At 49.2% G+C, this 23,385-nt stretch overlaps 1 protein-coding gene across 1 annotated transcript in view; it reads left to right on the top strand.

Annotated features, from left to right (window-relative positions):
- BTG4 (BTG anti-proliferation factor 4) overlaps positions 1-8,100 on the top strand; it is a 47,505-nt gene extending 39,405 nt beyond the window's left edge. The window contains exon 5 of the mRNA XM_027082363.1: positions 7,803-8,100. Within this exon, the coding sequence (XP_026938164.1) occupies positions 7,803-7,839 (37 nt within the window). The 3' untranslated portion in view covers positions 7,840-8,100. The remainder of the gene's footprint in view (positions 1-7,802) is intronic.
- Positions 8,101-23,385: the final 15,285 nt, after the last annotated feature.

Here is a 23,385-nt window from a genome sequence, read left to right on the forward strand (position 1 = left end):
TAATGCAGACTTGAAATGAGGCCACCATTTTCTTTCTAGATCTAAAAATAAAACAGAAAAAGAAACATGCAGTTATTTCTATAAAAAGACAGTCCACAGAATGAGGAAAAATAGTCGCAGAATAAAGAATTCCTGCAAATCAATTAAAAATAGGCAATCCAATGACAAATTGGCAAAAGGCTTGAATAGGCATCTCTCTCGAGAGGACAGTCAAATGCTGTATAAATATATGAAAGATGTTCGGTTCCATTGGCCATTAGGAAAATGCAAATTAAAACCACACACCCAGAAGTATGGGTAAAATAAAAAAGATGGAAAATGCTAGTTCTGATAAAGATGGAGAACAAACAGAACTCTGTTCCACGGCTGGTGGGACTCTGGTTGATAGCAGATACTAACATTGAGCATATCCATACCCTCAGACCCAGAAGTTCTAGTTCTAAGTAAATACCTGACTAGGTATAGTCATCAAAAGGTGCACAACTATTTGTAAAAACCCTAAGCTGGAAAATACCCACCTGTGCATCAGTATAGAGTGAATAAATTGTGATATATCTGTACAATGGAATACTTTACAACAAAGAGAATCAACAAGCTACAACTACCTGCAACAATATGGATAAATCTCACAAATTTGAGCAGTAAAGTAACTCATAGTTTATGATTCTATTGATATAAAATTCACGAATAAGCAAAAACAATTTATGATGTTTGGTATCAGGATAGTGGCCACTCTCAGGTGACTGGGAGGGGAGACATGGGGTTCTTCTGGGGAGCTGGTAACATTCTATTTCTTGGTCTGGTTGCTTACCTGGGAACGTTCATTTGGCTAGTTCAAGAGGTATACATTTATGATATGTGCACTTTAAAAAGTTGTATTATACTTTAATAAAGTTTTAAAAGTAGTTTTCACCCCAGACTCTGGTGATAACTTTAAAGTGGACGGGGGCCCAAGGCTGGAGTCAGTGCTCGGTTACGTCTCTAGGGTGCTTGTTTCTGATCTTAATCTCAACATGTTTAGATCACTGCTCTGCATAAGGAAAATGAGGATGCTTGGGGTTTTCTCTTTGCTAATTATACATTACAAAATATTAATTCTGATCACTTGGAACCAAAATATTTGTTGGCTTTTAAGAGTATAACAACATTTTAAGTGCTTAAGATTGAAAACAACCTTTTATAAAACAGCAGTAGGTATCATTACTGTACAGTGGGAGAAACCCTGAATGAGAAGGCAGTGGACCTAGTTGCTGTTTGTCTTTTCCTAGCTGGGTGAACTGGGGCAAGTCTGAGTCTCAGTTCCTGCTCTCTAAGATTAATGCCTGACCTGCCTGAAGGCAGAGGGATTAACTCTAAGATCCACCATCTGTTGGTAAAGTTTTTAATACGTGACTGATGATGTTACCTGTTCATACCACCATTAATTTCCCATTCTTTGTTCTTTTGACATGCTCAATGATAAATATGGCCCTAAACATACAATAAAAAGTTCCAAAGTATATAGCAGAGTACAGTCTCAATGCTGTAGATCATATGGGCATCTTACCTTATCTTCATCCCCAAGCTGATCTCTTGGTTTTCTTGGGATTTTTTGCTCTGCAGCGAGAATGCTTTTCAGGAAGTGTTCCATGTTGGTAAAAAGGAGAAGATCTTTGTTTTTCCTAATATACTGTAGAGGGTATGGAAGAGAAATGATAATATACTTAATATCTTGGCTCTCATTTCTTTTAAGTACTCTTGAATCTTCTTAACCAGTACCTGAGTGTACTCTATACAGTTCTGCTATTAAAATAAAATGAGACCTCTCCATAGATGGTGGTTGGCGGAGTACTAACATCCCAGCTCCACAACTATCTCTGTCTTGGAAAAGTTGGGTTTTTTTTTGTTTTTTTTTGCGGTACGCGGGCCTCTCACTGTTGTGGCCTCTCCCGTTGCAGAGCACAGGCTCCGGACGCGCAGGCTCAGTGGCCATGGCTCACGGGCCCAGCCGCTCCACGGCATGCGGGATCCTCCCGGACCGGGGCACGAACCCGTGTCCCCTGCATTGGCAGGCGGACTCTCAACCACTGCGCCACCAGGGAAGCCCAGGAAAATTTGTTTTTAATACTTTTAAGCCTCAGAAGATTTCTCATCTATAAGTTAGGAATAAAAGTAACATCTACCCTGTAAGGGCATGGGGAAGATTAAATGAGATAATGCATGTAAAACTCCCAGCAGAACATCTGACGTGTGGCAAGTGTGTAATGTTTGCTATTATCTGCCTCCTAGTTAGCTCTGGTAGATTGAAATGTTTTACTACATAGCATCAGGGTTCATATAAATCTATTCAATAGCATAGTAAATATATTGAAAGCCTGTTCTTAGAGTGGCACACGGGCTATAGCAGAAAAAGCAAAGAAAACAACTCTACCCTCATGGAGCTGACATCCTAGCACGGGAAGAAAATCAATAACCAAATGTAAGTAAATTATGTAGTACATTAGGACATGATATAGGATAAAGAAAAGTAGAGCAGAGTAAGGAAAAGCTGATGAACAGGTAAAGAGGGTTGCAGATTAAGACAGGGTTGCCACGGTAGTCATTAAGAAGGCGACACTTGAACAAATTCATGAAGGAGGCAAGGGAGTCAGGCCTAGACCAGGGTCTCTCAACCTCAGCACTAGTGACACTTGGGGATAGATGATTGTTTTGTTGTGGGGCTGTCCAGTGCACTGTAGGATGTTTAGAAGCATCCTTGGCCTCTACCCACTAGCTAACAGTAGCACACACCTCCTCTGAGTCAGACAATCAAAAGTGTCTCCAGACATTGCCAAATGTCCAGCCAGGGATAAAATTGCTCCTGGTTGGGAGATACTGCCTTGGAGGAAGGAACATTGCAGGCAGAGGGAACCCTTAAGAAGGGAGTGTCTCTGGTGTGTCTGAAGAACTGCAAGGAGGGAAGTGTGGTTGGAGTTGAATGAATGAGGGGAAGAGTAGTAGGTGAGGGGGTGAGACACAAGGGGGACTTGGCTTCTTTGGCTTTTACCCTAGTGAAATGGGCACCACAGCAGGACTTTGAGCAGTCCCAACTTTCAATTTCAAAGGATGACTATGGGACTATGCTGAGAACAGACTGAAGAGAGGCAAGGTTGGACTCAGGGAGATCGGTTAGTGAGTCTGATGGCAGCCCAGGCAAGAGATGCCTTGCACCAGGCTGGTAGCAGCACAGGTGATGAGAAGTGGTTAGATTATGGATATACTTGAAGGAGGAGTTTGTGAAGGAAGAGTTTCTGAAAAATATCCTGATGGATTTGTTGGGGGTGTATGTAACAGAGAGACAGGTTTGGCCTGAAGAGAAGACTTTGGCCTGAAAAATCAAAAGAACACAGTTGCCATCAACAGAGATGGGGAAGGTTTCAGGTGGAGCAGGTTTGGAAAGAAGATTGGTTTGGGGCATGTTGAGTTTGAGATACTTACTAGGTATCCCAGTGGAGATGGTTAGTAAGCAGCTGGATATATGAGTTGAGTTAGAGAGTTGGGTCAGGGCTGGAGATGAAATTTGAGAGTTGTTGACATATAGGTGGGATTTAAAGCTAGATCACTAGAGGAGATCCCTGAGGGGAGTGAATATAGAAGGGACGAGGACAGGACTGAATCCTGTCCCTCCAACATTAAGAGGCCAGGGAGAAGAGGAGCGACCAGCAAAGGAGAGTGACAAGGAACAGTCATTGAGGCAGGAGGAAAACCAGAGGAGGCCGGTGTCCTGGGAGCCAAGTAAAGAAGGTAGATGGAGGAGGAGAAAGTAATCATATTGTCAAATGCTGCTGTTAGGTGAGGATAGAGAATTGACCAACATCACCATCACCTCCAACAACCACAAATAAATCTGACTTAGTAACTAATGGAGGTTTGATTACAGGGAGATGTATATGGAATATTTCCTTAGGCGTCAGGTGATCTAGAATCTAGTCTCAGATCCACCACTACAAATAGCTGTATGGTTGAGGGCAAATTGCTTAATTTCCCCTTAAATACAAAATGTGAGTAAAAATATGTATGGTACCTATTTGCAGGATTGCTGCATGGCTCAAATGAGACATACATGTGTATATATATATATATATATATATATATATATATGCCTTGAAATTTATGAAGTCTTACATACATAATGAAAAAAAGAATATGTTCTTATTTATAACTCAAGAATGAATTGACCTTTAGTGGAAGACGGTCTTTTAGTGGAAGTTCATAGATTTAAATTTTATATTTTAATAGTTAAAAAGCTGAGATAGGGCTTCCCTGGTGGCGCAGTGTTTGGGAGTCCGCCTGCCGATGCGGGGGATGCAGGTTTGTGCCCCGGTCTGGGAGGATCCCACATGCCACGGAGCGGCTGGGCCCGTGAGCCATGGCCGCTGAGCCTGTGCGTCCGGAGCCTGTGCTCCGCAACGGGAGAGGCCACAACAGTGAGAGGCCCGCGTACCGCAAAAAAAAAAAAAAAAAAAAAAGGTGAGATAATATCCTTAGAAAAGTGCTTAATAAGTATTAAGAATACCATTGTTGGGGCTTCCCAGGTGGTGCAGTGGTTGAGAATCTGCCTGCTAATGCAGGGGACGTGGGTTCGAGCCCTGGTCCGGGAGGATCCCACATGCTGTGGAGCAACTAGGCCCGTGAGCCACAACTACTGAGCCTGCGCGTCTGGAGCCTGTGCTCCGCAACAAGAGAGGCCACGATATTGAGAGGCTCGTGCACCGCGATGAAGAGTGGCCCCGCTTGCCACAACTAGAGAAAGCCCACGCACAGAAACGAAGACCCAACACAGCAAAAATAAATAAATTAATTAATAAACTCCTACCCCCAACATCTTCTTAAAAAAAAAAAGAATACCATTGTCAAGCTTGCACAAAAAACAGCACACAGTAAGCCTGGGTAAATAGGCTACCACTTGGGCATCTGAATTTAATCTCTAAGTCACAGTGAGTTTTATAGATGGAATTCTGCTTACTTATTGATAATATGTTAGTGGGACATGAATTAACTGTGGAGCCGTGTTTGCAATCCCCACGAGCCAGGTCCCCACTGTCTGCCCTGCAGAATATAGGATTTAAAAAATATTGTCATATGTGGTTTGAGAAGCAGCCTGAGTGTCAAGGCAATGTACCACCTAGGGAGGCCAGAAATATCTGAATAGGTCATACACTGAGGCATTTACTCTGTGAAGGAGTCAATTTTAAAACCATGTGCTACACAAATTAAATCCAGTTACCTCCTCTGATGACTCTGGCTCCAAGTGAGACTCATGTTTCCTTTCAATGAGTTTAGAGAGAAGATCTCTTCCTCTTTCAGACATGGGCTGCTCTCCCAGCAGAATAGCGCTTATGCTTTGGCCAAGCTTACTGTCCTGGGAAACTGCTGACATTCGCAGAGTGATAGAGAATGCTTCCCTGAAATAGGCCTTCAGCCCCTGGTCAAGGAAAAGGTGAGGTGGGCATATCAGTTCAGCTTCCAGGCAACTGCTATTAAAGCTTTAAAGTAATAGTTGAAAGAAAAATGGGGCTTGAGATTTATCATCTTTACTTGCCCCCACCACGGGTTACTATTATCGTTTGTAATTCTGCCGAGGCTCCAAGTGTTGACAACTAAACATCCACAGAAAGCTGTGATGCTGTTCTCGTAGGAAGACCGCTTCTCTCCAGAAGTCTTAGAGTGGTGCATGCATTCTATCATATGCTGCCACAGGAAATTTGATTGGGAAAGGCAGTAGGAACCAAAGGCCGCCAGTGGGACTTAAGTAGATTTGAAATGTTGCAAAGCTCATAGCACTTACTGTCCTGGGGAATGGGGCGTGAGTCACAGAGAAGGAGAAGCAAAACGCCTGTGCATGCTATAAATACCTTGTAAAATGACCTCAGGAAGGTGGGGTTGGAGTCCTGTTGGAGGTCATCGACCGCGATGTGGGCCAGGCAGTGGATCAACAGCAGAACGAAACTTCCCACTGATGCCAAACACTCTCTCCTAACAGTGTGTTTTCAGCACTCTGAGTGGAGAAAATACCCAAACACAGAGAGGTCAGCCTTGGGGAACATTTCCACTGCCTCTTTTCTTTTTCTAGTTTTATATGATCTAAAACAACTTTGGGAATCATAAAGTCACGGACTCCCTGGGCTTAATGAAAATTTACTGAAGGGAAGATTCAAAGGTCAAGGGAAAAATTATCGTTTTAGCTCAACTCTCTGAATAAATCATTTTCCCATTAAATCTGTCTCCCAATTTTTTTGCTACCCCTAGCTTACAGAAAACAAACTTGGAAATTCAGAGAAAAATTATTCATATATCTCTGTTTTTTTTTTTTTTTTGCGGTACGCGGGCCTCTCACCGTCGTGGCCTCTCCCGTTGCAGAGCACAGGCTCCGGACGTGCAGGCTCAGCGGCCATGGCTCACGGGCCCAGCCACTCCGCGGCATGTGGGATCTTCCTGGACCAGGGCACGAACCCATGTCCCCTGCATTGGCAGGTGGACTCTCAACCACTGCACCACCAGGGAAGCCCCATATATCTCTGTTTTTTTATCAATGTCCTCCAATTACTGTTTCTTTACTCAGTGGTTCTCAAACTTTAGTGTGAATAAGAATCACCTAGGAGTGATTGTATTTTGGGGGCCCATCCCAGAATTTCTGGTTCTGTGGGCTCACCATTTCCATTTTTACCAAACTCCCCAGGTGGTTGATGCAGGAGATCCGAGGACCAGAGTTTGAGAAGCATTGCCTTCTCAGGGCTCTCAGGCTTTCTTTGTCTTTTGTGCCATTATTGTAATCAGGTTCTCAAATCTCCTGTCTTGCCTAATTGGTTTGAAATAACTCCTTGTTCATTCTCTTCAGAGGCAACAGGTTGGCATGGAAAAGCCTTAGATGATTTGGAATCAGACTGTCTGAGGTCAATTTCTGGAATTAGCTGTGGATGGCAGCACAGACTAGTGATTTAAAAAGTTTGATGTCAAATACACCCAGACTTGAGTTTCAACTCTTGCCACACTGTGATCTCCGGCAAGTTACTTGGCCTCCCTGGGTCTCAATTTCCTAATTCATAAAATGGAAACGACACCCCCTACCTTGGGGTTAGGGTGCTGTAAGTTATAAATGAGATAATGCATGTAAGGCATATGGCCAAGTGCCTGGCACATAGCACTCAATGAATCCTGAGTTTGTTTCCCCATCATTAAGAAAGGATTAAATTCTTGCTTACTTCATAGATTGCCCTGAGGATCAAGTAAATTAATGCCTGGAGAATATCATATATGAGTAATTTTTGGTTTTATTAAATCCCCTAACAACCTACTAGTCAAGTATAAGCCATTTACTAGTCCTCTAACATTGGTTAGCAGTTCCCCTCTCACAATCATTGTTTACTGTCATAGTGTTTAAGGTCGATATATACCAGCTGAGAGTTCCACCAAGGCACTGCCAGTCTACATATTTGAGGAACTACCAGGACAGGAACAATTTAGATCCCTCTCTGTAGAAAGATGCTGAATGTGCAGGATTTCCTGAGCTGGGACCATGACTTTTACGGGAAACACCAGTCTGGAACCACCCGCTTTGATAAGGACAGAGATTCATTAATGGGCACAAAGCCATTATGATTCTCTGGGCACAAGCCAGGACATAGTCATTTCACTAATTAGAGAAAGCTCTTACATGGGGACATTTATTATGCCTTACCTAAATGACATTACCTAGAGGGAATAAAATATGTGAGGACTTGAGAGAGAAAAATGTTCTATTACATCTGTTCTTTTTGCTTCTGTCTCTCTTTACTAGACCCTAGAATTCTACAAACTCCACATCTGAGACTGGGAATTTGAAGCACCTGATAGAAGAAGGAACCTTGGAAGGCATTGTCTGAGGTTTCCATGGCAGGAAGACGAGAAGCAATCTGCAGGGTGATTTCTGGAGCCTGAAAAGAATAAAAAACAAACAAAAACCAAACCCACCCTTTTTCTAAAAAATTCTCATGTAGCTCAGTTATGTAGCACCAACCAAGAAAGGGAAGTCAATGCATTGAGACATCAATTTAAATTGTAACAGGATAAGTGGATTCAGTATAGACTACAGGAAAGTGGAAGGAGTATTTAACTCAGTGTTTGAAATTTATGCTAACTACAAGCATTGATTTACTACTTTTCTAAACAGAGGTAAAGTGGCAGTCAGGCATGAGGGCTCTCAGGCCATGGTGCCTGGATTCTAACCTGGCTCTCCCCTTTTGGTTGTGTGCTCTTGGATAAGTTTACTCAACCATTCTGTATCTCCCCCCCCCCCCCCCCCCCACCAGTTTTAAAATGAGAAAAAAAATAACATCAGTGCCATAGGGTTTTTGTGAAGATTACATGAGTTAATTCATGCAAACTAATAGAACATTTTCTGTCATGTACAAAGTACCTAATTCATTCTACGTATTATTCTATCATTTGAGAGATTAGACTTTTGATTGGTAAAATGACTCCTATCATTCTCCTTAAAGGGGAGACTTAGAAAGTTCCCTGTTCTGAGTGCTTCATTCTAAGGAATATCCACACCTCAAAGCCTCCTTCCTGGTGACCCTGGCCTTCTTGGCTCCAGGGATGACTGCTCCACAGAGCGACCAGAACCAGACTCACATGAAGCTGTGGGATGAGGAGATGCAGGATGGAAAGGCCATGCTGGTAAACCACAAACTCCCTGGCAGAGAGGTCTGTGGATTGCACAGTTGTCAGCTCTTCCTTCTGCGTTATCTGAGGTTTTGGGAGATCCTGCAAAGAGGTTTTGGGGGCTGCAGAGATCAAGAGAAAACAGTAAGATTTCACTGACTTTTGCATACAGTAATGATATATTAATGAAAAGAACAACAACAACAACAACACAATTCAGCTTAGGAAAAGGTGTATTTGTATCCAGCCATCCATCCTCCAGTGCTGTATATACACTGTGGATCAGGCTATCCTGCCAGTTGTCATGGAAAAGCAACTGACTTCCAGTCATTAGGAACAGAGGTTCCAGAACAACAGAATGAGGGTCCAGAAAAGATGGCGACAGACTTTCTTCTATTTCATACGGTTGTTTGGAGCATTAAATGTAATGTACTCAGAACAGGAACTGACACACAGTAAACACTCAGGAAATTCTCAGGAAAGAATGCTGAGCTAGCAGTCAGAGGACCTGAGTTCTGGTCCAGGTTCTGTAAGACCCTGGGAAAGTCACTTAACGACTTTGACTATCAGTTCTCTCATCTATAAAAAAAATTCTACTGTCTTACAGAATCAGAATTTGGGTTACCAGGTGTAAACAAGACAATGTATACAAAATTGCTTTCAACATTATAAAGTCAAATATAAGACAATGAAAATTGAAGTAGTGGTGGGAACTCTCAAAGGAGGGCCCACCTCTCTGCCCATATTCTTCTTAGTTTACCCCAAGGGGAGACAGAATTAATATTGAGAATGGTCAAACGTTTTCTGTAAAGGGTCAAAAAGTAAATATTTTAGGTTTTCCAGCCAAGAGACAAAATTGGGGTTCAGATTGAGTGTTCCCTATCATCAGGGTAGAAGCGTGGCTTTATTCCATTACAAAGGCTTCCCTTGCTTCTCTGATACAGTGATCTACCCTCCAGGGAACTCAGCAGAAAATGTTGCCTGCATCTCCCTTTCTGCACTGCCTTTACAGTATTGGATAATTTTTCATATGGGGAAGCAGGTTAAGAGCACAGGCTCCAGGGTGAGACTCTCTGGGACTGAATTCCAGCTGAACTTCTCAATAGCAATACAATTTTTCACTGCTTGCTTGACCTATTCAGAAGCTTCAGTTTCCTTATCTATAAAATGACTAATACTACTTACTTGGCTGCATTGTCATAAAGATTTAATGAGCTAACATAACCGAAGATTTAGAATAGCACATGATATATTGTAAAGCACTCCATAGAAATGTTATTCTTCTTTTGACATTTTTTCCTAATCATTTAAAAATGTAAAACCATTCTAAGCTTGTGGGCCATACAAAGATAGATGGCAAGTTGGAGTTGGCCTGTGGGCAATAGTTGGCTGACCCCTAGTCAAATTCAAAGATGTTTTTGGAACTGTGCTTACTAGTGGCCTGCATCATGGTCACCTGAAAGGCCTACATTCATTTCCTGTTCATCTTCTCCCACTTGGGAGGTAGGTGAGTTGAAACAGACCCGAGTCTTCAGTTCAAGCCAGCCACTTTCTCTTTCCAATTTCAAGGAGGTGGTTTTGGTAAAGTGATTTGGAGTCTCTTTCTGGGGCAAGGTCGTCTTTCTCTGTCTCCTCTGTCTATCTCCCTGTGTATCCCACTTTTCCATTAACTCCTCGTAACATGTGGATGGGGTAAAATCCCAAGATTTAGATTCAGTGTTCAGTCGGGGGATAGAGGGCCTTTAGGAATTCCCTTTGGGGGAACTGGCCAAGTTATTATTACAGTGGGACTTTGATTTCTATTTGTTATTCCTCATATGGAAAAATCCCTTGGGAATCTTAGGATATGGGTGGGGAGAAAGGGATGATTGGCAAGGCAGGGTTCTGATACTCCTAGACCTAGGGGTTACACCATTGAATACCTTCAGTGCGCCGTGATAATTCTAAACAGGGGCTCCCAGGGGAAGGAGATTACCTCGTCTGTAATGCACCTGTCCTTGCAGTTCAGCTCCGTCCTTGTGAGCTTGGGACCTGATATCTAGTTTTCTCAGGGTGGAGAAGAGTGGTGAGGTCCATGTGACATCAACTTTATCTGCATCTGAACAGAGGAGAAGAGAGTAGCTGTCGGGAATAAGGGCACAGGACTTTGGCCAGAGACAAAAAGAGCTAGACGTAGCAACAGGTGTGGTATGTGGCTTCTACAATGGCCCCCATGATTCCCCATGTGCATCCATGCCCTTGTGTAATCCCCTCCGCTTGAGTGTGGGTTGGATCTACTGATTTGCTTCTAATGAATGGAATTTGGCAAAAGTGGTGAGATGAGGATACAAAAAAACCTGTAGTTTCCTTTTTTTGGCCCTCTCTCACTTGCTCTGAAGGAACAGTTACTGTGTTGTGAGTTGCCCTGTGAAGTCCATCTGGCAAGGAATTGATGTTTCTGGACAAAAGCCAGTGAGGACTTGAGGTCTGCCAATAGCCACAGAGTGAACTTAGACTCTGCAGTCAAACCTTGAGATGACGGCAGCCCTGGCCTGATGATACCTTATTGTAGCCTGTATGACACCCTGAGCCAGAGGCTCCCAGCCAAGCTGCACCCAGATTCTTGACCCACAGAAACTGTGAGATAATAAATGTTTGTTGCTTTAAGCTACAAAATTTTGGAATAGTTTGTTACATGGCAGTGTATAACTGATACGTTGGGTTTCTTTTTCTTTATTTTTTTTTGCGGTACGCAGGCCTCTCACTGTTGTGGCCTCTCCTGTTGTGGAGCAACAGGCTCCGGACGCACAGGCTCAGCGGCCATGGTTCATGGGCGCAGCCGCTCCATGGCATGTGGGATCTTCCCAGACCGGGGCACAAACCCGTGTCCCCTGCATCGGCAGGCGGACTCTCAACCACTGCACCACCAGGGAAGCCCATGTTGGGTTTCTTTATGTTCTTCCTAAAGAAGCTACCATGGCCACACTCTTATGGAGCTTGAAGCTCTGATTATAGTCTTAGAACTTATCAAAACATTGATCAGCATTAGCAGCAGAAGGGAACATTGGACCCGTGACCAGCCTTACCTGTTCCTGGCCCCCCATCCTCCAATCCTAAGCCATGGCCTTGAGCTCCCACTAGCGCTGCAGTGAGGCTCTTCAGGAAGGGGATCAACAGCGGGCAGGCAGCAGCCTGGTCCCTGGGAGAAGTGACGATTGTTCCATAAAATCTGTCTCCAGGGTAATTCTCCAAACACACAGGGGTTCCTGAGGCAACAATCTAGGATGAAATAGTCAGAACCTAGTCCTGTGCTTGGTTCCTACATGTCCCATGTGGCTGCTTTGGGAGCTTCTCTTTGAAGCCCCCAACAAAAGTTGGCCTACAGATCCCCGTGGCCAAGTCCGGAGGTCAGTACCTGGGTGTGCAAGAGTTGGAGGCGGCTCAGCTCCCGTTGGTACTGTAACCGACCGAGGGCCCTATCCAGGAAGATCTGTCTCGCTCTCACCACCTCCTGAAGCTCATTGGAGAGATGCCGAATCACCTAGAACACAGACAATGAAATGCCCCAAGTAGAATGGAGATTCTTTCTCTTTCTTCCTGCTCCCCTCCCAGACTACCAGCTGCTCCTTGAGTCCAGCCATCCTTGAATTGTCCTGAAGAGCCACATCTGATGACATGGGCAAATGTGCTATCTCACACGGGTCCCCTTGTCAGCCTCCGAGCCTCACCTTCCTGGGATGGTCCCAGACCCGGGGGCTCTGATTCCTACTCTGCTGTAGCCACATCTCCTCCTGGCCCCTCAGCCGGCCAGCTGCTTGCTTGAGCTTTCCTGCTGCCTGTCCTAAACTCTGCAGGACTTTCTGCATGCCCAGAGTCACCTGCGCCTCCTGTATCCACTCCTCCCTGTCTGCTGCAAGGGGCAGAGAAAAGGACCACATGGCAGTGCCACCTCTGGGGTTAGGGAGGAGAAGCAAAGACACAATGGTTTATTGGAGCCAGGGGAACATGCCAGGTCAGAGCCAGGGCCCGCTGGAAACCTGGGAGGTAGAGGAGCACGTGGAGAGGGCAGGAGGACCGCGCTGGGCACCTGGCATTGGTGGCAGCACTCCCAGGAGGTTTCTGCTCTGGGAATCTGGGCCCCGGGGATGCTGCTTCCCCACCTTGAGAGAGCAGGACCCGCTCTGGGCCGCTGTGGCTGCTCAGGGCTCCGGCTCTCCTCTCGGTCTCCCGCAGGCAGCAGGACTCCAGGGCCACGCAGGCCTCCTCAGCAGCCCTCAGCTATGGGGCGGGACAGGGGGCACTGAGGGATGCGTCGTGGAGGGGAAGGCAGGAGCTCGGGCACGGGCCAGCTCCTCCCCCCTCCCCCCCACCTCCATCCTGCGGAGACACTTAGTTTGGGCTTGGGGCTGGGAAATCCTGGGATTTTTCTGCCCTGAGATGGGCTCCATTCCTGTGGCTGGGGAGAGAAAAGGGCTCCCCACTTCCAAGAGGAGCCTGTGCAGTCTGGGCAGATGGGTGGGTGAGGCCATGAGGCGGGGCCTCTGGGCCTCACCTGCTGCCCCACATCTTCGCCTGGAGTGGAGAGCAGCTGCTGGCTCAGGGCGCTCAGGTGTTCCACCAGCCGGGCCTCTTCGTGTCCCTGGTGGTGCCAGTACTGCTCCCGGGCTCTCAGCTCTTTCTCCAGGGTGTCCAGCTGCAATGTCCAGCTTGTTTAGGGCCCACACACTTTTCTTCCTCACTGCCTGGGGTCTGGCTGAAGAACCCCAAAGCCTTTCGAGACCTGGGCCTCCCCCCCTCTGGGCATCTGTGACTAAGCCTGGTGAGCCAAACGACTTGATGGTAGATGAAAAAATAATCACCACACACCTTCTGCAAGCACCCAGGCCCTCCCTCCCTCTTTCTAACACCTGGACTCTCCAGGGTCACCTGCCCCCTGCCCACCTTTCTCCTGGGAGGCCAGGGGAGATGGGCATGTGGCAGCAGGAAATAGTTCTCAGATCCTCGAATTGCTCCTTCAAACTCATCTGTGAAACTGTGAGTGGGGGGGGGGGGGGGGCGGCTGGAATTTATATTTCTTAGCTTTTACCAAGAATCTTTTATAACATATCTACCTTTGTTTCTGAAATTGCAACTAGGCTGAGAATGCATGGGAGGACCCTAGATCATTTTCATTTCAGTGGAGAACCTGCCAAAGGCTGAGTTACTGCCATGACCTCTTGACAAGGCTTCATGCTCTAGTCTGGCCCTGCTCCCGTCCATCCTCTGCACTGCTACCAGAGGGAACTTTCTAGAATGCTGATTATATACACACATACTCAAGCATAAAGATGTCTGGGAGGAGGTGTGCCAACCTGTTAATAGTGGCTGCACTTGGAGGGAGAGACTGGAGGAGAGGTGAGTAGTGTCTGGATAGAGGAGCAAAATGGGGTAGTTGTTGATGGCAGATGGAGTAGAGAGGAATGGCGAGGAGGGAGCTCTTGCATCTTTATTTAGATACTTTAAAAAATGTAGTAGGATCTTGAGTAATTATTTTCTTTTTGTATTGTTCTAAATTTTCCAAATTTAACAGTCTTGAAAATATTCGTATCTGATCATATCACAGGTCTACTTAGAATCCTTCAGTGGCTCCCCATGGCTTTCATGATAAGTTACATTTCTTGGCTTCAGCCGGGCACACAAGGCTGTTCATGATTTGTTTCCTACCTTCTTCATTGGCTTCACCTGCTGCCTTTGCCCCTCTGCCTTCCTCATTCTCCTGGAACCTTTGTGGTCTCACACCTGCCACCTTTGCACTTGCTAGTCCCTGAGGCCTTTCTCTGACTCCTTCCTCAGGTTTCATCCCAAGTGTTGCCTCTTCAGGGAAGCCCTCCTTGAACTCTCACCCCGTGATTTAGATGCCCCCCCTCTGTGCTCCCTTAACACCCTTGTAAACCATGATCACGGCTGGCACCTACAGCTGCCCAGTGCCCTCAGGGGCCCTGTCTAGCTCTCTGCATTCAGCACCAAACACAGTGCCTGAGACACAGAAGGTTTTTGATATGTAGTTGCTGAGTGAATGAAGAAATAGAGTCATCGCCTCCTACATACCAGACCAGGGTTTCTCACTCCCCAAGGTAAGGCCTCCAGCACCTGGACAACGGGCACCACCACCCTGGCAGAAGGGTCCATGTGAGCGCCAATGACGGGACCAGGTTCTCCAGTCAAGGGGTCTACGGCTTGAGCCCCAATTGCAATTGGGACCAGACCTGTGGGATGCCAAGCCCATCACCGGCTTCAGGAACCAGTGATGGGGAAAGAACGAAGGGGCAGTCATGGGAAGAAGGAAACACGGCTGGGAGGGAGCTAAAGGAGCCTGAGAAATCCGCTCACCCTTCGAGGGGCTCTGAGTGGGATTAGAGGGTTTCCTGGAAGCCGCAGACCCTGAGGGTGAGGGCGCGTGGGGAGTTTCTGAAGCGCTCGTCTTTGAAAGGACCCAGTTTTCTCAGTAGGGGATAAGTGATCTGTGGTACCAGTGCTCTGGAATCACTGAGCACCTCTGTTTTGGGTCTCAGCAGCCCTAGTGGTAGTGTCAGAATGACCCCACTCTTTGGCTCCTGAGTGAGTGGACTGGGGGTACCCTTCTGGAGCTTTACAGGGTTTTCAGTTACATTCCTGATCCCCCAGGCCTTTAGGAGGCGCCAAATTCCCTCCTACCTTTGCCGTTGGCATCTTCCATTGAACCTGCCAGGGGCGTGGCATCACTGGAATTCCCATCATTCTCCATGCCCAGGATGGGTACCATGAGCCCTGAGCCCTCAGGGTCTGGAATCTCCATCCCATATAGGACCGGGACCCACAGCGCTGTCCCAGGATAGCACATCATCCCTAACACAAGGGGGAGGGGGCACAGGCAGGAGGAGGTGAGGGCTGAGTGCCACACTGAGGGGCTTTCCAGGGCTACATCTCTGACTAGAGAGGCTTCCCTGCAAAGACTGCATTTGTTTCCTTTGGGGCCCAACTTAGCGTTTTGAATTCATAAAGGAAGGATTGAGTGGCAGCAGGACTTTGGGGAAGCTGAGAACAATTTCTAGGCTAGGCTGAGAAGGTGGAAAAGAAGGGGACAAACATTCTTGAGCACCTACATGTGCCAGAGTCTGAGCTCAGAGCTCCACATAAATTATATTTTATTTGGTCCTACAACAATATCTCTGAAGTATATACTATTTTAATCCTCATTTTAAGGATGCTATAACAGAGGCAGAGCGAGGTTTAGTAAGTTACCCAAGGTCAAAGAGGTAATAAACAGTGGGGCAGGTCTTCAAACTCAAGTCAGTTGTGATCCCAAACCCTGGTTCTTTTTTGTACACACCCTGGATAGAAGGTTCTAGAAAGAGCGAGTGAGCTAAGCTCCAGGAAGATGCCACTCCTACTTCCTTTCCCTGCAATTCCTGTGCTAGTTAGTGCTGTGGGGTGGTAGAGGAGTTGAGTGGGCTCCTCTCCTGAGTTTACTAATGGAAAGCCGAAGGCTGCTGCAGGAATGAAAGTGACAAGAGGACTGAGGACCCAGGAGACTCAGGCTTTATGCCTGGCTGTGCAGCTAACTAGCTATGGGACCCTGGTGGTCAAGTGTCTTAGCTCCCTTGACTTCAGATCCTGCAATGTAGAATGGGTGTCATAACATGTTATGGTGCTTGGGGATCCTATGAAGTTACATGAGAATATGCACTTTACAACCATCGAGCGTAAGACCCAGTGGAATTGGCAAGAGCTTAAAAGATTAAAAGCCAAGCCATTCATGAGCTTGGGGCATGAAGTCATCGAAATCCTTCTTTCTTCCTTTGGTCACATGTGTGCCTGGCCAGTGGGACTGTCGTCTTGTCCCTGGGTTTACTGGCTGAGGGGCACTGAAGCATCAGGTCATTCTGGGCCTGGGATTTCAGGGCCTGGGAGCCTTTGGCCCAGGTCAACACGTACCTATCCTGCCGCCACCGGCCTCCATGCTCTCTGCTGCTTCCCGCTGTCTCTGCAGTCTCCGAGCCTGCTGCAGGATGTGGTGCAGACTCAAAGCCAGCGCCTGTCTCATGTCCTTGATGGCAGTCTCCAGAAGCCCCTGTACCCTCCGCCCTGGCCTCTCCTGGGACCTCCAGAGCACTGCAATTACTCGCCTCTGGGCCACCAGCACATTGGCATCCAGCAGGGCCTGTGACCCTCCGGTATGGGGCACAGTCTGGCCCTCCTGTCGGGAAGCTCCCTGAAGCCAGACTGGCTTCCTGCTCAGTGGCTCCACAAAGCTGTCACCAGGCATCATGAGGTTCCCCGAGGTGTCTCGCAGTCCTCCCAGGGCAAGCACCTGACCTGGAAGCAGGGGGGAAGGGATGTAGGCAGAGGAGGCACGTGAGAACCAGGACCCAGGACAGAGTGAGTGAAAGGGTGGGCGTGGAGGTTGCAGGGGCAGGGCAGGGGATGGGGTGAGGGAGAGGGCGGTGGGGGGGGCGCGTGTAGTACACACTGGTGGCAGGAGGAGGAATGGCTTTCTTGGTTGAAAAACATCCCTATGTTTTTGCTGCAGAAGCAACTCTGTTCTCTCCCCACTGGGGGACACCAAAGATGGCAAAGGGTGAGGGGAACTGGGAAGGAGAGGAAGGGTGGGGGTAAGAGGCAGAGGGAGGATGAAGTGTGGAAATACGGGCTTGGGGTGGAGTTTGCAGACTGGACCAGAACGTGGAGGATCTGGGGGGCTGAGAGGAGAGGATTGGGAAGCCAGGCCAGGCAGGGAGGAGAGGCAGAAGGATAGCACCAAGGGCTGCCAGGAGACCTGTGTTTTCATCCAACCCAACTCCCAGGATTGGCGAGATGCCTCCAGTGACCGGATCTTCCATGGGGCCCCCCAACTCTAGAGGGGCCAAGGTCTTGGTGAGGGGATTGCAGTACGTCCCCCCAAGAGTGAGCCACTGCCTCGTTTGTGGGTGCAGAGTCACAGCCAGCACGGGCACTTCGATGCCAGTTATGGGGTCCGTCATGAGAGCCCCCAGCTGTGATGTCCTCCTTGGCTGCAGGACAGGCAGGCAGGTGGCTGGAGGGGAGCGTGTGGCCGGACAGGTTGGGTAGGGCACATAGGGGAGGATGGCAGCTTCTGAGGTTCGGACGCCACCTGGACAGGGAGAGAGGGAGGTGCTGACACCCGTTGGCATGCCCTGCAGGGCAGGGGCAGAGAGCACCGCTTTCCTTCACCTGGCAGCTCTCTCCAGCATGGCGCCTCCTCAGCAAGAATGTTAAAGTGAGAAAGGGGGGAGAAGGCATTCACTGCTCTGCTGCTCACCGAGCCCCACTGTCCAAGGAGAGAGCCCTGCCTCCTATGCTGTGCCCCTGGGGAGTTCATTCCAGAGGGCCCCAGTGGGCCCTGTGCTGGGTTGGGGCTAGGTAGTCGTCAGAGTCTCACCAGAACTGGAGTCAGTGGTGGGCACCAGGGTAGCTTCCTGCAGATCATAACCCAGATTTCCAGCCTCGGGCAGCACACGTCCAGTGTCAGGGTGGATGAAGTAGCCAGGGGGTATGGGCCCTGTGTGGCCACTGGCCGGGAGCATCACACAGTTGGGGCCAGGGACCATTAACTTGGTGACAGGATTCACGCTGATGTCTTCGGCGTCCCCTGAAGGGCTTGCTGAGGCTGCAGGAAAGCAAATTCCTGCTCAGCCCTGGGTCTGAGGCCATCTGGCAGGTTAGGGGCTCCCTTGGCTGGAGACTGGAAGGCATTGGTGAGAACCCTACCCAATCCACACCCTGGTATGGGGCTGTAGCAGATGCCCCCCATGGGAAGGCGATCTTGTGTTTGTGCCGAGTCCAGGTGAGGACTCCGCATTCGGGATGTGACCCTGACATCATCATATTGCAGGATCCTTCTCCCTCTCTTCCTTTCCAGGTAAGTCCAGCATTTTCCACACGTGGCCTTTGCATTCATCAGTCAGGCTTTTGCTCTCAGGAAATGCTACCTTATATGTAAAGCTATACTTTGTGGTGGTTTTTTTGTTTCCTCCTCTGCTCTTCCCATTTTGGAGGTTCCCTCTTCTGTAACACAGACCTTCGCCCAGGACGCTGCACAGGAAGCCCCTCCCAACCTTGGGGGTTTCCACTTGGTTTAGCTTTCCTCCTCCCTTCCTTCCGCCTGAAAACAGGGCCAGGTTTCCGGGGCGGGGGCGGGCGGGGCCCTGTCTGAAGGCGAGCAGGGCTCACCTGGCCGCAGCAGCTCCGCCCCAGTGCCGGTGCCCAGGACGCCCCAGGCCTTCAGGCGGTGGCCCTCCTGCAGCACGGCCTGCGACAGGCGGTCCAGCACAGCGTCCAGCTGGGGGACTTCCCTGCAGGAGGATGAGGGAGGACCCATCAGAGGGAGGGGCAACTAGGGATAGAAGGACACTGTGGTGCGGCCCGTCCCGGGACCCCAAGAAGCCACACGGCTCCTCCCCAGATCTCACTCAGCCTGACTCAGATTCACCAGGTACACACCTTTCTGGGTTCCGCCCAGCCCGGGAGGACTTCGTGGGCCTAGAGCCTGAATACGCCTTCAGCAGCCGCCGCGCTGCCATCAGCACTGAGCAGAAAGAGCCCCAGTGCTCTCGCCTCGCACCGAGGTCTTGGCGAAGGAGCGTCAGCTGGTGACTGAGGCTTGCTGCGTACTCGCCTGCCAGGTGCCCCCTCCGCCTGGCCTCCTCCTCCGCGGCCCTGGCAGCTGCCTCCGCAGCCTGGGGTCAGAGACCACCCTGCCTGCTTACCTGCAGGGGCCGTAGCCGCCAGAGACAGCAGCCTCGGGGACTGGACACCCCGCTCCCCCTGGGCACTGCAGAGCAATGAGGGTGGGCGTGGCAGCAGTGGCAAAGGGGCGCAGGGTGTGGGGCTAAGACACCTGGGGCCTGGGAGATGGAACAGGTGCTGAGGAGGTGCGCAGCCTCAGTGAAGGGAGAGAGTTGCATGTGGGCACCGGGACCAGACGCGAAGCGTGAAAACAGCCCAACCTGTTGCTGCTCCCTCTGGGGGCTCTCTGGAAGCTGGCCACTGGAAGCTGGGATGCGGTGCTCAGCACCCCACAGCTGCTGGAGAGACCGGGCTTCGTTCCCAAGTTTGAGGCAGAGGAGTTTGAGCTGCGAGAGAGGGCAGAGTTTGCCCCAAGAGGCCCCAGCAGCTTTCACGGCTGTGGTCGCAGCGCCCTCTGCTGCCAGTTTGTGGAGGGACTCCAGAGGACAAAGTGACCTTACACTGGAAGGAACCGGTGAAGACCAGCCCAGCCGTAGGGCAAGACACCTTCCCCCTAGGGAACCCCTGGCCCAGCTTAGAAACTTGGACTTCTAGTGTGCTCCTTTGGCTCCCAATATCTGTCACCTACTGGCCTGCATTTTCTCACCCAGATGGGCTACCCAGATCAGGAGTGGGGATCTCCAGAGGTGGTCTGGATAGATTCCCTACCAGTGATCTGAAGCCTGAGGGCTCATACAATCAGCCCTAAATTTAAGCTGAAATCTTCTTCTTCCCTTCCCCCGAATGAATTTTTTTTTTTTTTTTTCTGGTTCATTACGGATACACTGAGGATTTCTTTAGGCCCTCTGTCCCATCACTAACGCTCCCAGAGACAAATTCGCTTGCCCGCCCAGCTTCTCTACTCACCTCCTCCTTGGTCTGGCTGAGTTTGGTCGTCACTGCCAGAGACTGCCTGAGCAGGATCCTGAAGAAGTTTTCTGTGTCAAAGCCCTCCAGGTCCACCTGCTCCTCGGCTTGCCAGTCCCCACCTGTGGGGGGATGGGAAGCAGGGTTATCTTCCTGAAGCGTAAATACGAGCTTCCCTGCAGCTTCTCAGTGTATCTCCCTCCTCAGATCCTCACAGACTTGCTACTGAAAGTGTGGTCTTCGGATGAGCAGCATTAGCTTTGCTGAAGGAAGTCGTTAGAAATGCAGAATTCCAGGCCCCATTCCAGACCTATTGCAGCAGGAGATCCCCAGCTACTTCATAATCACCTTGAAGTTTGAGAAGAACAAACTGCTGTTCTCTGAGGCCCATACTTGGAGTAGCAAGAGTAGAAGGGGAAACACCTCAGCATGACACGTAATGCCTCCTTTTTTTTTTTTTTATTGTCCCTGGTTTATAGCTGAGGAGACTATTACTTTTCTTTTTAGAAGATGTTGGGGGTAGGAGTTTATTAATTAAGTAATTATTTTTGCTGTGTTGGCTCTTCGTTTCTGGGCGAGGGCTTTCTCTAGTTGTGGCAAGCGGGGGCCACTCTTCATCGCGGTGTGTGGGCCTCTCACTGTCGCGGCCTCTCTTGTTGCGGAGCACAGGCTCCAGACGCGCAGGCTCAGTAGTTGTGACTCACGGGCCTAGTTGCTCTGCGGCATGTGGGATCCTCCCAGACCAGGGCTCGAACCTGTGTCCCCTGCATTAGCAAGCAGATTCTCAACCACTGCGCCACCAGGGAAGCCCCACGTAATGCCTCCTTTAGAAGTACTTGTCATTTCCTAACTTGGCCACTTTGTACGTGGTTATTGTACATTTCTTTATGAAAGTTTGTATTTAGCTGTCTCTGTCCCCTTCTACACTCCGTATGCCTAGAAGCTAGCAGTGTGTGGCATACAGTGGCTACTCAATAAACATGTACTGAGCAATGAATGAATGAGTGGAGAGGAATGAAACAATGAACAAAGGAAGCAGGAGCTGGCCAGTTGGATTTGGGGACACCTCCGGGATTCCAGCCCAAGCCTGTCACTCACCATGACCTCTCTCAACCCTGGGGACATCAGAGTCTTGGTGTGGTCGGCCTTTCCTCAGAGATGTTATCCTGGTTCTTGGGGAAATGTAGGCATCCAGGTTGTAGCCCTGCTGATGCTTCCTGAAGGTGGGCTGGGGAGCAGCCTTCCGGGCCCAGCTCAGTCTGTGACACTGAATCTACAGGGTACATCATGGGCGATGTGAAGGAAAGGGAAGCTGAAGGAGAAGCATCCTTTCTGAGGACACTCGGAGGAGAAGGACCCCCGCTCAGCGTGGTTAGGGAGCACCTCATCTTTGCTTCTTTGGACCATTCTAACAGCCTCTCTCTCTGTAACTTTCTCCTTTCTAATCCATCTCTGTCTTTCACCTTATTGCTAGAGTAAACATAAAAGTCTTACCAGGTTTTCTCCCTTGCTCAAAATTCTTAATTGATCCCCACTGCCTAGAGGATAAAGTCCAAACTTCTTATCACGGTCCGTGAGACCATCCACACTTTGTTCTCTCCCCTGGTTCCAGCCTCATCCCTGTCCTTGCACCTGAAGCTGCAGTCACAGGGACCAGGTTTGGTTCCCTGAGCAGGTGAACCTTGTTTCATGCCTCTGTGCCTTGGCTCATAACACTCCCCACCTCTCCTCCTAAGTGCATTATCCTCCCACCCTCAACTCACTAACCCCTTTGTCAGTACAGGGACTGAACTTTTGTTCATGTCATATTTCAAGCCTCTTTCAGGGATCACCTCCTCAGGAAGGCCTGTCTTTACCACCCAGGGAGAACAGTCATCTCCGTCCTTTGTGCAGCCAGGGCCCCCGGCACACTCTCACCAGAGCTCCACAACACTCGCTGACATTTATTTGTCTCCTTGTCTATACTCTCCCTGCTCAACTTTGACTGCTGGAGGCCTGAGGCTGCACCTTTGCCACTTTGGCATCTTAGCAACTAGGATAATGCCTAGTGCAGACGGGCCCTGGAAGACCCATTTCCATTGGGGAGGTGGTCTGGCACAGTGGTTAAGATGTCACTTGTCCAGCTGTACTCACCAACAGAAGCAGGCAGAGCCCCAGGAGCAGGACAATCTCCCCAAGGACTCCTGGCCAGTCGGACCTCTTCAGGGGCCTGGGGATCTTGGCGATGCCAGTTTGGATGAGATACCTGGGAGTTGTGGGGACAAAGGGCCCTTCCCCAAAGCACTGGCCCCCTGGCGGGAGGGTGCGGACGTACTGGGGAGAAAGAAACCTGTTCAGCCTTGGTCCCACTGTCTGCCAGAGCCTGGCCAGGGGACAGAGTGGGAAACCAGGCCTGTTGACACTAACCAAATAGTCCAGATCTTTGCGCATACCTGGATCCCTGGGAAATGAATCTGTATCAGATAGCTGTCTGCATGTTATGGGACTAGGTCAACACAATCTCTTGGAAGCTGGACTGACAGGTTGAGATACTAAATCCTGTGTGTGACCAAGACAGTGCACCCGGAACAGGGGTGGCATCAGCACAGGTCATGTAGATAAAAGCCTGCATAGATTGGCTCAGGATATGTGCCTTCGGGATGAGAGAGGGGTGGGCAGGGGAGGATGAAGTGGAGGGCCGTGAGAGATGGCTAGACATTCTATATCCTTCGAGACACATTGGATTTTCATCCTCACAAGCATCCCTTCCTTACACATCACAGGTTGGGCTGCTTTGGAGTGAACCTTGGCATCCCCAGAATTATCTGTTAGGACTGTGGGACCCTGAGACTCTGATAGGGTCATTCGGGGCACCTCCTTCCCTGGAGAGCTGTCTGGGGTGATTATGAGGCAGTATTTTTTAAAGAGAAGGGAAATGGTGGGTTAATGTCTTAAAAAAGGCAAAGCCATCACAGACAAACCATCTTCCGATGCCAGTTGCTGTTCAGGTGAAAGACATAGACCCCAGGCTGCTGAAACTGCTGCAGAAAGAGGTGAGGGCTTTGGTCTTGGAGCCGGGACTCCTCAGCCAGGGCCCGGAGGCGCCCCCAGTCAAATTCCCCCTGTGTGTTGTAG

Source organism: Aethalodelphis obliquidens, unplaced genomic scaffold, assembly GCF_003676395.1.
Source record: "Aethalodelphis obliquidens isolate GAN/ISIS:26980383/991018 unplaced genomic scaffold, ASM367639v1 scaffold46, whole genome shotgun sequence".
Lineage (NCBI taxonomy): Eukaryota > Metazoa > Chordata > Mammalia > Artiodactyla > Delphinidae > Aethalodelphis > Aethalodelphis obliquidens.